At 33.7% G+C, this 15,022-nt stretch overlaps 1 protein-coding gene across 3 annotated transcripts in view; it reads left to right on the top strand.

The window, feature by feature from the left end:
* The window catches only part of LOC150107043 (uncharacterized), a 312,429-nt gene that overhangs the window by 142,217 nt on the left and 155,190 nt on the right, over window positions 1-15,022 (top strand). For all 3 annotated transcript variants that reach the window (XM_090393400.1, XM_090393401.1, XM_090393399.1), the window contains exon 5: window positions 3,031-3,213. In XM_090393400.1, coding sequence (XP_090249526.1) covers window positions 3,031-3,213 — 183 coding nt within the window. The remainder of the gene's footprint in view (window positions 1-3,030; window positions 3,214-15,022) is intronic.

The raw sequence follows: 15,022 nt of genomic DNA, 5'->3' as shown, positions 1-15,022 counted from the left end.
TTTACATGTCATAATTCTGAAAAATGAAAGCGTGTTAATTTCAATGAAAAAAATGTATCTGATTTCAAGACAAGTTATTTTTTTTGCACACTTATGTAAAATTGGATGGACTAATTCATAAGATTTAGTAGATTATGCATTTGCTTGAGTGGTCATAATTCAAACTTTTAAGAGTAGAAAATTGTGTAACAGAGTTGGAGGACAACTGAAGTGAAATCTCTGAAATTAAGAGGATCAGAACTGACACATCTTGAATATAGAAACAGTGTGATCGTTGGTGGAAATTGTTATAGGATGTATACAGCAAATATTTGAAGATTTTCTTTGAAGAAAAGTGTAATATTATTTTGATTCACTTATTAGCTTTAAAAAACATATAGTTCAAATGACTTTCCATCTCAATTTCATTGGGAATGAAGGTGACAGTTTGCCTATGTTTAAATTCAAATTTATTTCACCTGTTCAGCCATTTCCTGCTGTATGAAAATCCTGATGTATTTGGGAATGAAGCCTTTTGTAACAAAATGTATTGTTATTTATTTATTTTTTTATTTTTGTAAAAAAATGAGCTTTGATTTCTGCTCTTGTCTGAGCTCAAGACTTAATTGCTATCCTGGCTTTTTCAACAATATGTGCACACTGGATTAGCAGAAGAAAAATTTTTCTTCTCTTAAAATATAATATTTGATTTATGATAGAAAACAATAAGTAGTTCCAGAATGTGAAACAGTTTGGGTATGTTGACTGAAAAATGAAAGATGACTGAAAATGTCAAAACTATTTATTCAGAACTATTTTACTAAAATGTAATAATTTTGAAATCACAGTATAATTCAAGTTAAATTCCAGTAATGTTGACTCAACAGCCTGAAAGTCATTTTAGAATAAAGTGGCTTTTTTGAATAAATGGGAGAAGTGATCTATGACCACAATAAATACAGATGTGTATTTTTGAGCATAAGCATTTTATAGTCCATTCTAAAACTTAGTAACAGAAATTAATGTAATTATACTCACCACCACCATTGATTTCCAGGATTATTAATAGCTGTATGTGATGTCTTGTTTAGTTTCTCAATGTTTTCATGTTACATTAGTTTATCAACTTTATTCTCAACTGATGTACATCTTGATTTCGCCAAGAAGTCTTTTATCACTTTATTAACTGAAATTGAAACACGTTTTTTTACCATCAGTAGAAAATTTCAATGAGCTGATATTTAAAATATCATTTTTTCTTTTTCTTTTTTTTTTCTCATGGAGCTAATAAAACATGCTAGTAGGGGAGAATTGGAATTCAAGAAAGAACCCTGAGAAATGTCTACCAAAATTGACTGAAACTTTATATTTTGTCCAATGTTGGACAAATACTAACAGTTGAATAGTTAAATAGCTTGCTTAACATCCAGTGGTGCAACATGAACATTTTTTTTTTTTTCAGAATACTCAAATACGCTAACAGAGGATTTGTGATTTATGATTTAGTAAATAGAACCATGATACAAATATTGAAATGTCATGAAGAGGAGTTTATTATAGAAGAATCCAGATAAAGTTTTCAGAGGCAGTGGAGAAAGAAGAATCCTGCTCAGATAAAGAGAAGAAATTATCAAACCTTTGAAAAAAAAATCTCAATTTTCACTATTATAAATGTTTAAAGAAACTTCTAGAAGCAAAATTTTAAACAAATGCAGCAAACTAGAAATATACCTAAACAATTTCTTCCACATGTAAGAGGATATAATAAGAAGATTTAAAATCAAGATTTTAAATATTCTTACAGCTGATGTTTCAACTGCTTTTGGATTTATGAAAATTGCAAAAAAAAAACAAACAAAAAAAAACCCTGCATTCTAATATGAAAATAATAGCTGAACTGCACCCCATAACTGACACCCAAATTATCTTCAAGATTAGAAAGAATATGGAAAAGCAAAAGTTTATTAATCAAGTTTCATCCTGACTTTGCTCTTCTGTGTACAAAAGCTTCAAAAAAATAAATGAAAAGAAAAGAAATTAAAAAAAAAAAACCCAGCATTTAAAGAAAATTAAAAGAAAACACCTGGCCCTAATGGAACCTACTCAGACTGTTATGTATCCTCTTTTGGACAAAGAATTTAGCAGGAAATCCATTTGTTGAGAGTGTGAGAAAAAGAGCGAAAAGTATCAGGGAAGCAGAGGTTTTTATGGAAACTGCACTTCTAAAACATCTTAGCAGTTTGATTTTTGGATGACTTCAGAGTAATATAGGAGTTGGTGGGTATATTTAAGGTAGGTTTGCAAATATTTAGAACAACCTGTTGTGATGTCTTTAAGTAGTATCTTTTAATTAATTGTTATATTTATAAACTCGGTGAAGTTGGTTGCATTATATTCTAGTAATAAAATTAAGTGCACAATCTTGAATTTCTCAGCTTATAATTAAATAGCCTGCACCTATTTGTTTTAGTATTTAACCCCTTAATGCACTCAACTGAGTTAACTCTGGTCCAAGAAACTGAATTTTTTCCGTTTCATCCCGTATTTTAAAATTTACCACACAGTGGTAAATTTTGACTAAACATTATTATTTTAAAGATTTTTTTGTTGCCTGAGTTAACTCGATTTAGCGAAGTAAATGCAGTTTAGTTAATCTTTTTTTGCAAAAAGAGATTTTTTTTTTGTTTTTTTTTCTAAGATTTGCTAATGTTCTTTGGGTATAAAGAAAAGAAAGAATAAAAAAATTGGCAGAAAAATGAGCGCTTTCTAATTTTTAATTGGTGCGTTAAGGGGTTAAATAAGTTTAGCTTTTAAAATATGATAGCAGAATTGGGTATCAAATTGAGGGTTGTATTATTATATATTTTCTATTTTAAATAAAATATTTTGGATAGCATCTTTTCCTTTATAATTCTGAAATAATGTATCATTCATAGTTTTTAAAAAAAAAGTTTAAAAAGTTATTAGCATACATATATATATATATTTATTCTTTTTTTTTTATGATGGCATCATATTTTCTGTTTAAGTCATTCACATGTTGTTTCATAGAAACCATCATAGTAATAGGCGACCTCATGATTTGGAAAGAAGACGACATCATTCTCGTTCACCACTTGGACCTAGACAATCACCCAGAGATATACCAGACCATCACAATAGTCGGCCACCTGGAACCCGAAGCAGGGAGCCACCACTGTATGAATCATCTCAGACAAAGGACAGAAGATACAGGTGTAGTGTTATGAAAAGTGTTAATTTCTTTTATGTAGTATTCAGAAACAAAAACACAAAACTAGCCTTTGTATCAAACTTTGTATATAAGTTTGACTTTCATATAAGGTTATAGGCTCTTTTGGCAATTAATTTTGGGTTTTTCTCTTTATCCTTCAGAAATACCTACTTGCTGTGGCATTGGGTCATTAAATCATTTCATGGATTCTTAATGATGTCTTTAACAGCACATGTTGTGCAAGCAAACTATTAAAATCGATAAATAACTTAGTTGTCTGATATAATGCTGCCATTTTTAATCTGGATTATCCATTGCATTCCAACAATCTTAACTAATTCATCTTGCTATCTTTTCTTTGGTCTCTCCCTATTACATAGGTCTCCATTCTTGTAATATTTTAAACCATCTTGGAGTGCTATATCTTGCAATGTTTCCACCACCATCTCCACTAGCAATAGTTGTATTCCTTGATGCTTTTATCAATTTGGAAAATGAACATTTAGTTAGATTTATTTTGTGTTGAAGCTCTTCTATTGCCTTTTTTCTTTCATCTCCCCATTGATATGCTTTGTCAAAGTATCGTGTTTATTTAAAAAATGTCTTAGTATATTTGATTTTTTATTGTTTGAAAGCTTTTCATGGCATATTAAACACATTGGAAATCTTGCTGTATTTGCTACAAGTGCGTAGGTTTTGTCCTTTCACTTTTAAACTCCCGATTTTCTTCTCTTATCTTTCTTTTCTTTGCTGACATTTTAAATACTATAAAAATATTTTTATTTCGTTAATATTTAATTTAATGTTACAATATTCATATTACGGGTTGCTTAAGGGTCAAAGCTGTATAACTGAGAGAAGACTTCTGCATACCCTTTAAAGGAATGTGGAGACCTGACCAGCGCTTCTGACCTAATGTAAAATCCTCACCTTCTCGTGGTGCACCACTAGGTATCTACCAGGTAGAACCTAGGTATCTACCTGGATACTGAACGAATGAGGATGGGCTGGCAATTTGGGATTTAGCCAACCAAATTGTATTCTTATTGGTTAAACCGCAATATTAAATGATGGTACAACATGATAGAATTTCATGCCAGCTGGGGTGTCGCCCGGTTAAACAAGGCCCCCCTTTGTTTTCACCAGGGAACCAGGGGGAACAACAAAAGTCAGCTACTGGAACAAATCCTAAAACACCCCCCAATTCAATATCACCAGAATTGAAGATCGGTACTATCAACATAAGAAGCCTGAATGGCAAAGAAATGGAGCTAGCTGAGGAATTAGATAAATACCAGATCGACATAATAGGGGTGACTGAAACAAAAAAAAAAAAAAAACCAAAGCTGGTGAGCTCTTTCTGAGCAATAAATACAAAATGTTATATTCAGGCAATGACAATCAAGGAAAAGAAGGAGTAGCCATAATATTCAACACTAAATACGAGACTAATCTTCTTGAATGGCAGGCAATTTCAAGTAGATTGATGTGAGCAAATATCAGAATGGGGAACTGGACAATGAGACATATTTTTGTCTATGGTCCCACAGAAGGTTCTCCTAAGGTAGAAGTGGAGCAATTTTTTGAGGATTTGAAAAAGCAACTGACAGAATGAAAAAGGAAAAGTTGGTCCTTGTTGGGATCTAAATAGCAGAGTAGGAAATGATTGTGAGACATACAAAAATATTCTGGGAAAATTTGGAGAAAAGCGCAAAGCTAATAAAAATGGCAAATACTTGTTGGATACCAGTACCACATTGACATAATAGGGGTGACTGAAACAAAAAAAAGACCAAAACTAGTGAGATCTTTCTGAGCAATAAATACAAAATGTTATATTCAGGCAATGACAATCAAGGAAAAGAAGGAGTACCCATAGTATTCAACACAAAATACGAGGCTAATCTTCTTGAATGGCAGTCAGTCTCAAGTAGAGTAATGTGGGCAAATATGAGAATGGGGAACTGGACAATGAGACTTATTTGTGCCTATGGTCCCACAGAAGGTTCTACTAAGGTAGAAGTGGAGGAATTTTTTGACGCTTTAGAAAAAGCAACTGACATAATGAAAAAGGAAAAGTTGGTCCTTGTTGGGGATCTAAATAGCAGAGTAGGAAAACACTGTCAGACATACAAAAATATTTTGGAAAAATTTGGAGAAAAGAGCAAAGCTAATAATAATGGCAAATATCTGTTGGATTTCTGCTCAGGACATGGACTGGTTATTACTAACACCATGTTCCAAGATAAAAATGTGCACAAATTCACATGGAGAGAAGAGGCTAGGAATAAGAAAAGTCTCATTGACTATGTTATTGTTGATAGTGATGTTTTCTCCCTGGTGCAGGACACCAGAGTGTACAGAGGATTTGAAATTGGAAGTGATCACTATTTAGTCTTGAGCAGAATAAAATTGAATTTCATATTGAAAAGAATAACATGTAAGAAAGTTTTAAAGCGAATAAAAGTTGAGCAGCTCTCAGATGTGAACTGTAGACTAAAATACAGAAAGATTATTGAAAAAAAAAAATGAAAGAGTTTGAGAACAGGAATCAAACCTTGGAGATTCAGTGGCAAACTCTGAAGAAAACATTGATTGATTCTGTCAGAGAGGCATGTGGTGAGGTTGTTTGCAAGGATAAAAAAATCAGAACTCCCTGGTGGACACAGGAAGTTAAAGAGGCAGTGAAGGAAAAGAAGAAAGCATATCAAAAGTTCCTGGCAAATAAGTCAGATTTTACTCTTACAGAATACAGAGACAAATGTAAGAAAGCTAAACAGTGTGTAAAACTAGCTAAACAAAAGTCATGGGAGGACTTTGGCAAGAATATAGAAAATAAATATCAAGAAGGTGGCAAAATATTCTGGAGGTTGTTGAAGAAGCTTAGAAATGGAGAAAAGAGTGCTGTAAAAGGAGTTAGAGATGATAAAGGTGACATGAAAACAGGAGAAAAAGATATCCTTGAAGTATGGAGTAATTACTTTGAAAAACTGCTAAATGAAACAAGCAGTGATGACAGCACAGTGGTAAAAAACACTGACCAGGCATGCAGTCTGGAATACATATCCATACTTGAAGTAGAAAAAGCCATCAAAGGCTTGAAATGTGGAAAGGCCGTAGGAGTAGGTGATATTCGACCAGAAATGCTGAAGTTATGGTGGTATGAAAGTCTTACAGTGGCTGCACTGCATAGTTCAGATAGCCTGGACAGAGGGATGAATTCCCGATGATTGGAGTAGAGCTCTCATAGTACCCATATATAAAACGGGAAATAGAACTGAATGTGAGAATTACAGAGGTATTTCCCTACTGAGTGTTCCTGGCAAGATCTATGCAAGTATACTTGAGAAACAGTTGAGAAGAATTGTGGAAGAAAGGCTTGGTGAAGAACAAGCTGGATTCAGGCCAAATAGAGGCTGTCAGGATCAGATCTTCACTTTACGACAAATAGTCGAGAAAGCATGGGAATATAACAAAGATCTGTATTTAAGTTTTTGTCGATTTGGAAAAGGAATATGACAAGGTGCCAAGAGAGAAGCTATTCAATACGCTGCAGTTATATGGTGTCAATGGGGCATTATATCAAGCAATACTTAGTCTTTATTTGAGTTGTAAGACAGCAGTTAGAATTGAAGGAAGTACAGGAAGATGGTTAAATGCTAAATCTGGTGTGAGACAAGGTTGTACATTATCCCCTCTGTTATTCATTATCTATATGGATCACATTATGAAGGAAAGTGGTATTAAACTTGATATTATTATTATTATTATTCCTGATACCTCCAAGGAGTCCGAAGACTCATCGTGGGAGGACATCTACAATTCTCTCTACACCTAACCTACTACTACGAATCATCTCCATCAACGCCATCTACCGCCCACTTCCAACACCACCAATATCAAAATTGGAGATGTTAATGTCAGCTCTTTGCTTTATGCAGATGATGTTATACTTCTAAATAAATCCGCTACAAGTCTGCAAGATTCTCTAACTAAATGGAATAGCTCTTGCAATAGATATGGATATAAAGGTCAGCAATAAAAAGACAAAGACAATGAAAATAGCCAGAATCATTGAAAATGTCAGCTGTGTTGTGAATTTAGAACATGTGGAAGAAGTAAAACATTTCAGCTACTTAGGCACGCTTTTTAGTGAAGATGGTAAATTAAACATGGAAATAGACAACAGAATCAGCAAAGCTGGTATGGTGGGAAGTCAATTGAATAAATTCATATGGAATAAGACAGAAATTAGTCAGAACACTAAATTAGCTGTATACAAGACAGTGTTCAAACCAGTTTTAACGTATGGATCTGAGAGCTGGGTCAGAAGTAAAACACTTGACCAAAGACTAGAGACCGTACATATGAGTCATGAGAAAGATTATAGGCATGAACAGATGGCATCAATGGCAATATCATATTAAAAACGAGGATATTAGGAAAGAACTTGACATAGTCAGTATCCAGGAATGCGTTAGCAGATCTAATCTCAGGTGTATGGTCACTTAAATAGAATGGGAGAGGAAAGATTAGCAAAACAAGTGTTCTCTGCCAGGTTGGCAGGAAAACAACCCAGAGTAAGACCAAGATATAGGTGGATTGATACAGTACAAAGTGCCTTAGACGATAGAAATGTAAGATCTGATAATGTTGGAGTCTTGACAAGTAACAGCCTGATTTGGAGGAAAATTGTAGATAGGAAGTTAGTAATGATGTAATTTTTTTGATATAGTACTGTCATATCCTGTATACCCCTTGAGGGTACATGGCAGGAATTTGATGATGATGATGATGAATACTTGTTGGATTTCTGCTCAGGACATTGGTTATTACTAACACCATGTTCCAACATAAAAATGTGCACAAATTCACATGGATTTCTTAAACAAGGAATAAGAAAAGTCTCATTGATTATATTGTTGTTGATAGTGATGTTTTCTCTCTGGTACAGGACACGAGGACTGTACAGAGGATTTGAAATTGGAAGTGATCCTCATTAAGCAGGATTAAATTGAATTTCATATTGAAAAGAAGAACATGTAAGAAAGTTTTAAAATGAATAAAAGTTGAGCAGCTCTCAGATGTGATGGAGACTAAAATATACAAAGATTATTGAAGAAAAAATGAAAGAGTTTGAGAACAAGAATCAAACCTTGGAGATTCAGTGGCACGTTCTGAAGAAAACATTTAAAACATTCTCTAAGAGCACATGCTGGTAAATAAGTCAGCATGTGCTCTTAGAGAATACAGAGACAAATGTAAAAAATCTAAAAACTGTGTAAAACTAGCTAAACAAAAGTCATGGGAAGACTCTGGTAAGAACATAGAAAATAAATATCTAGATGGTGGCAAGATATTCTGGAGGTTGTTGAAGAAGCTCAGAAATGGAGGAAAGAGTGCTGTTAAAGGAATTAGAGATGATAAAGGTGATATGAAAACTGGAGAAAAAGATATCCTTAAAGTATGAAGTAATTACTTCGAAAAATTGCTAAATGAAACCAGCAGTGATGACAGCAGAGTGACAAAAACACTGACCAGGCATGCAATCAGGAATACATATCCATACTTGAAGTAGAAAAAGCCATCAAAAGTCTGAAATGTAGAAAGGTAGCTCGAGTAGATGATATTAAACCAGAAATGCTCGACTATGGAGGTATAAAAGTTTTACAATGGCTACACTGCATAGTTCAGAGGGCCTGGATAGAAGGATGAATTCCTGTTGATTGAAGTAGAGCTCTCATAGTGCCCATATATAAAAAGGGAAATAAAACTGCATGTGAGAATTACAGAGGTATTTCTCTACTGAGTGTTCCTGGCAAGATTTATGCCAGTATACTTAAGAAACGGGTGAGAAGGATTGTGGAAGAGAAGCTTTTACGAGGAACAAGCTGGAATCAGGCCCAATAAAGGCTGTCAGGATCAGATATTCACTTTATGACAAATAGTTGAAAAGTTATGGGAATATAACAAAGATCTGTTCTTAAGTTTTGTCGATCTGGAAACAGCATATGACAAGGTGCCAAGAGAGAAACTATGCAAAATGCTACAGTTGTAAGGTGTCAGTGGATCATTACATCAAGCAATACTTAGTCTTTATTTGAGTTGTAAGTCAGCAGTTAGAATTGAAGGAAGTACAGGAAGATGGTTTAATGTTAAATCTGGTGTCAGGCAAGGATCTCTGTTATTCATTATCTATATGGATCACATTATGAAGGAAAGTGGTATTAAAACTGATTTAAAAATTGGAGATGTTAATATCAGCTCCTTGCTTTATGCAGATGATGTTATACTTCTAAATAAATCCGCTACAAGTCTGCAAGATTCCCTGACTAAATTGAATAACTGTTGTGATAGATATGGTATGCAATAACAAGATAATGATAACGAAAATAGCAGAAGCATTGAAAATATCAGCTGCATTGTGAACGGAGAACCTATAGAACAAGTAAAACATTTCAGCTACTTAGGCATGATTTTTTGTGAAGATTGTAAATTAATCAGCTGTATACAAGATAGTGTTCAAACCAATTTTAACTTATGGATCTGAGAGCTGGGTCAGAAGTAAAACGCTTGACCAAAGACTAGAGACCGCAGATATGAGAGTCCTGAGAAAGATTAGGGGTGTGAACAGATGGCATCAATGGCAATATCATATTAAAAACGAGGATATTAGGCAAGAACTTGACATTGTCAGCATCCAGGAATGTGTTAGCAGAGCTAATCTCAGGTGGTATGGTCACTTAAACAGAATGGGGGAGGAAAGATTAACCAAACAAGTGTTCTCTGCCAGGTTGGCAGGAAAAGACTCAGAGGAAGACGAAGATATAAGTGGATTGATACAGTAAAAAGTGCCTTAGAAGATCGATATATAAATATAAGATCTGACAATGTTATAACTTTGACAGGTATCACATTGATTTGGCAGAAAATTGTAAGTGGGAAGTTAATAATGATGTAAATTTTTCATGTAGTACTATCATATTCTGTACACCCGTTGAGAATAAATGTCAGGAATTTGATGATGATGAATATCATGTATATCTGTTCTTGATCTTATTGGATCGGAGGATCTGCCTAAGCATCATCCAAACATATAATTTCCATTCAGTTCTCTATTTCAGTTTGTGTTATATGTCTTTAGTTAAATTCCAGGTTTCACCTACCACATATAATTATAGGTAAGATACATTGATTAAAAGCATTCCTCTTCACAAGCTGTCCATCTGATTTTTTGATTTCTCCCAATAAAATGAAACTTTTCTCTCCACTTTCTCCATTCAATTGTAATACTTGTTCATGTTGAATTGTCATTCATCATTACTTTTATTTTGTTTAAACTTATCTTCAATCCGGTTTGACTGAACACTTGAGCTAATTTTCTTAATTTTATTTCTATATGTTTATTTTCTGCCTAAATATATAAGCAAAACACAGATAAGTCTGAATATATCCATTAATTTTAATTCCTCCATTTCATGAAGAAAAAAACTTCCTCTCTAGTTTTGGAGATATATCTCTCTATCTTATTCCTCTATTTCACTTTATTTTTATGTAGTTTATTGAAGGTGGTGTGTGTGTGTGTGTGTAAATATATATTAAAAGGTTTCATTATTTCTTCTATACTATTTTAACAGTGATTCTAGGATAGCTATTTTAATGGAGTTAGAGGCTTTTTTTAAAGTTCACAAAGGTCAAAACAGAGGCTTATTATATTCGTTTCTCTTTGGTATATTTTGTCTGACTGTGGATGTGAACAGTGGTACTGCAATTACATCTAAATGCCTGCACTGATGATTTTATATACTGAAGCTAATGCATTATTTTATTATTTAGTACTTTTTTAAATGTTTTGTATACTGCTTATAATAAGCCAATGAGTCTATAACATTTGATATTTTCTTTTTCACATATTTTTTTATATAAATTATTTAATGCATTGTTCCATACTTCTGAGATTTTTGTCTGCGTTAAACAAAGTTTGAAAAGTTTTCGAGATAATCAACCACTATTTCCCCTTCGAATATCAATAATCCACTTGAATTCCATTTTTTCCAGGAGTCCTTCCCTATTTGATTATTTTTTCAAGACTACTCAATTCCTTCTCTTGTAATTTTGGCCCCAGTTCACAATTCTACAAAACTGATTGCCTCTAAATTCTGTTTTTCATGAGAATATGCAAGAGGGCTGGCAGTGCCTCTGACTAGACTGTTTAAGTCTCAGCTCTTGCAAAGTCCCAAGGATTGAGACTTATACAGCCTGGTCAGAGGCATTGCAAACCCTTGCACATTTTTGTGAAATACAAAATTAAGGAATAACTTTGCACGAAGAGCATGAAGGACAAAATAATGTTCTTTGATGAAAGGATGCTCTAAGACTGCAGGTAACAAATTATAGACCAATCAGTATCTCATGACTAAACAAACACACCTAATAACCACAGTAATAAGTTTTAATAAGTAAATATTTCATCCTAAGTATCTTAGAACATCATCAGTACAGTTAATTCAAACAATACTAGGAATGACATACAGTTAGGGTGCATGATTACAATGGAATCCCAATATGCATGCAGTAGTGTGTTATAGAATTGAATTAAAATATAACTGGAGGGGGAAAAAACATTAAAATAAGATAACATATATAAAGAAATTATTTAACACAATTTTGTATGACAATTTCCCATACTTTAGGAATAGCAAGAACGTGTTTGAAGTAGGACTTCAGCACTTTCTTTATATAAATGTTCATGTTTATATAAAGATCTATGTAGAAATTTGGACTTTTCCCAATGAATCCTATGGTTTGGGTTTTCAATACTGCGTTGAGCGAGACCAGATTTCTGCTGTTTGATAAGATGGATATGGTCTTGATGTTCCAAAATGCATTTCTGAAGAGATCTACCTGTCTGTCCATAGTAAGACAATCTACAGGAGCATGGAACCTCATATGCACCAGGTAGCATCAAAGGTGAGAGTTTGTCTTTAGGAGAAGGTAACAAGTTATAGATCTAGTTGATGGGCTTGTAGGTAGTAGCAAGTTTGTATTTCTTCATAATTTTTTAAAGACGTTCGGAGATGTCTTTTACATAAGGTATGGGAATCCTATGGACTTGTTCTTGTCTAGGTTGATGTGTGAGGAAGTGACTGATGATTTTTTGAGTTGTTTTAAGATTGTATCCATTTAGCATGGCAGTATTTTTGATTATTTCCAATTCTTGGGTTAGAGATTCTTCAGAGTGGTAGAATCTGTGTACTCTGATTACTAATGATTTAATGATGCCAAATTTTTGAGATGGATGATGAGCAGAAGAATTGTGAATGTAGCGACTGAAAATGTCGGCTTGTGATAAACAGAAGTGGAGATGGAGCCATCTTTTCTCTGGATGTGTAAATCTAGAAAGGAGATACCCTGTGTAGATTCTTTTTCTAGCGTAAACTTGATGTGAGGGTGAAGAAGATTTATTTTATCTAGAAACAGGTATAATTCTTGTTCAGAATGACCCCAGACAGCAAAGCCGTCATCGACATATCGTAACCAAATTTTTGGTTTGGGTTTAAACGTGAAAATTTTTTCTTCAAGATATTCTAGAAACAGGTTTGCTAAGTTTGGCGATAAGGGAGATCCCATTGCTGTTCCTTCCTCTTGCTTGTAAATTTTTTCTTTCCGAGTGAAGTAATAACAAATTTGAATAATTCAACAATATTAGAAGGAAATTTTTGAGTTAACAAGTCTACTGTTTCCTTACGGGAATTGTTAGTGAAGAGGGAGACAATGTCGAAGCTAATTAGCATGTCAGTTTCCAATAGTTGAATGTCTTTTATTTTTGTGTGAAACTCTGTGGAATTTTTAATTGATGAGGCTGAGTGGTCTATGTGGGGACGGAGAAGGTTAGAAAAAAATCTTGATAACTTGTATGTTGGGCTACTAATAGAATCCACGATGGTTCTGAGTGGAACGTTATTCTTATGAAGCTTAGGTAGGCCATATATTCTTGGAGGTCTAGCATAGTATGTCCTGAGTTTTTTTTTTTTTTTTTTTTTATTGTTTCTTCATCTAAGGAAGTGGTTTCATCAAGTAATTTGTTCAGTTTCTTGAGCTGTCCTTTTGTAGGATCATAATGAAGTTTGGCATAAATATTTCAATCTCTGAGTAGTAAATTCATTTTTCGGTCATTCCACAGATACCAATTCATTTGGTATCTAGAACCACAGTGGTATTTCCCTTGTCAGCTCTGGTGATGATTATGTTTTTATTATGTTTTATCTATAACTTGTTACCTTCTCCTAAAGACAAGCTCTCACTTTTGATGCTACCTGATGTGTACGAGGTTCCATGGTCCTGTAAATTGTCTTACTATGGACAGACAGGTAGATCTGTTCAGAAATGCATTTCGGAACATCAAGACCATATCTGTCTTATTAAAACCACAGAAATCTGGCCTCTCTCAACATGGTATTGAAAATCCAAACCATAGGATCCATTGGGAAAAGTCCAAACTTTTACATAGATCTTTATATAAACACGAACGTTTATATATAGTGCTGAAGCCCTACTTCACAGACCAAATCTAAACCGTAACGATGTTCTTGCTATTCCTAACGTATGGGAAATTGTCATAAAAATTGTGTTAAATAATTTCTTTATATATGTTATCTTATTTTAATAGTTTTTTTTTTTCCCTCCAGATATATTTTAATTTAATTCTATAACACACTACTGCACACGTATTGGGATTCCATTGTAATCATGCATCCTAACTGTATGTTATTCCTAGTATTGTTTGAATTAACCGTACTGACAATGTTCTAAGATACTTTGGATGAAATATTTACTTATTTAAACTTATTACTGTGGTTATTACGTGTGTTTGTTTAGTCATGAATTCTCCCCAGGTGTATAATAAAATCAGTATCTCAGTTTGTAAAGTTGGTCAGAGAGAGAATTCAGGAATAGGTGGGTAAGAATATTTTAAGGATCCAGAACCTTCTCCTGTTTTGAGGGTATAGCAGCAAAACAATTTTGCAGGCTAGCTGCTAGATAATAGTACACAGGACTGAATCTGGTGTTAGTTTATAAATCTTTTGCTGCCCACACTTGCCAGATCATGCCAGAAGAGTATAGTGTTAGTATTGACTTCTTCCTTTCTTCTACTTCTATGCCCTCAAATATTGGAAAAGATTCTAGGTTCACATCCAAAGGTAGATGCATGGAGAGGGCAGATGTTGTGTCCATTTGTCTCTGGAAAGGAACCAGAAGGCTTAGTTTATCCTTTTCAAAATCAAATGTTGGTTTCTCCTTCTTCAACACACCACAAGCTACAGTGCAGACATGAAAGTAAAGCTGGAGTCTTTGTTTTTGTCTCACACCACTTACAATATGCTGAATTTTTTTTTCTTGAAATAGGCCTTTGCATACTTATCAGAGAACTATGGCATGGATAAGAGATTTTGAGTGGAATGGGAGATGAAGGCCTTTATTCCAGTTAGAATTATTTCTCATCTTTAGGATTAATGGCATGAAAACAGCACACTTAAGTAATTACAGGTTGTTTACTAGTTTCAATATTTCATCTGCCACAAATATATCATCTGGATTCAATATAAAAATTATAATACACACAGAAACACAAAGTGGGAGAAGTTAGATTAGAAGCTTAGTTCTAAGAGGGACACTTTCTGTGGATGTTAGTAGTTTGTCTTGCCTTGTCTGTTGGATGGGATGTCTAAGAATTACTGTTGCCAAAATTTTGGGAAGTTTCACATAGCCATGTTTATTTAGATTTGGTTTGATTTTTAAATTTGATGCTGG

This window comes from Typopeltis vanoorti, chromosome 5, assembly GCF_054136105.1.
Source record: "Typopeltis vanoorti isolate ZY-2024b chromosome 5, IOZ_Tvanoo_1.0, whole genome shotgun sequence".
NCBI lineage: Eukaryota > Metazoa > Arthropoda > Arachnida > Uropygi > Thelyphonidae > Typopeltis > Typopeltis vanoorti.
Note: the sequence above shows the minus strand (reverse complement) of the source record. Positions and strands in the feature narration are given on the sequence as shown.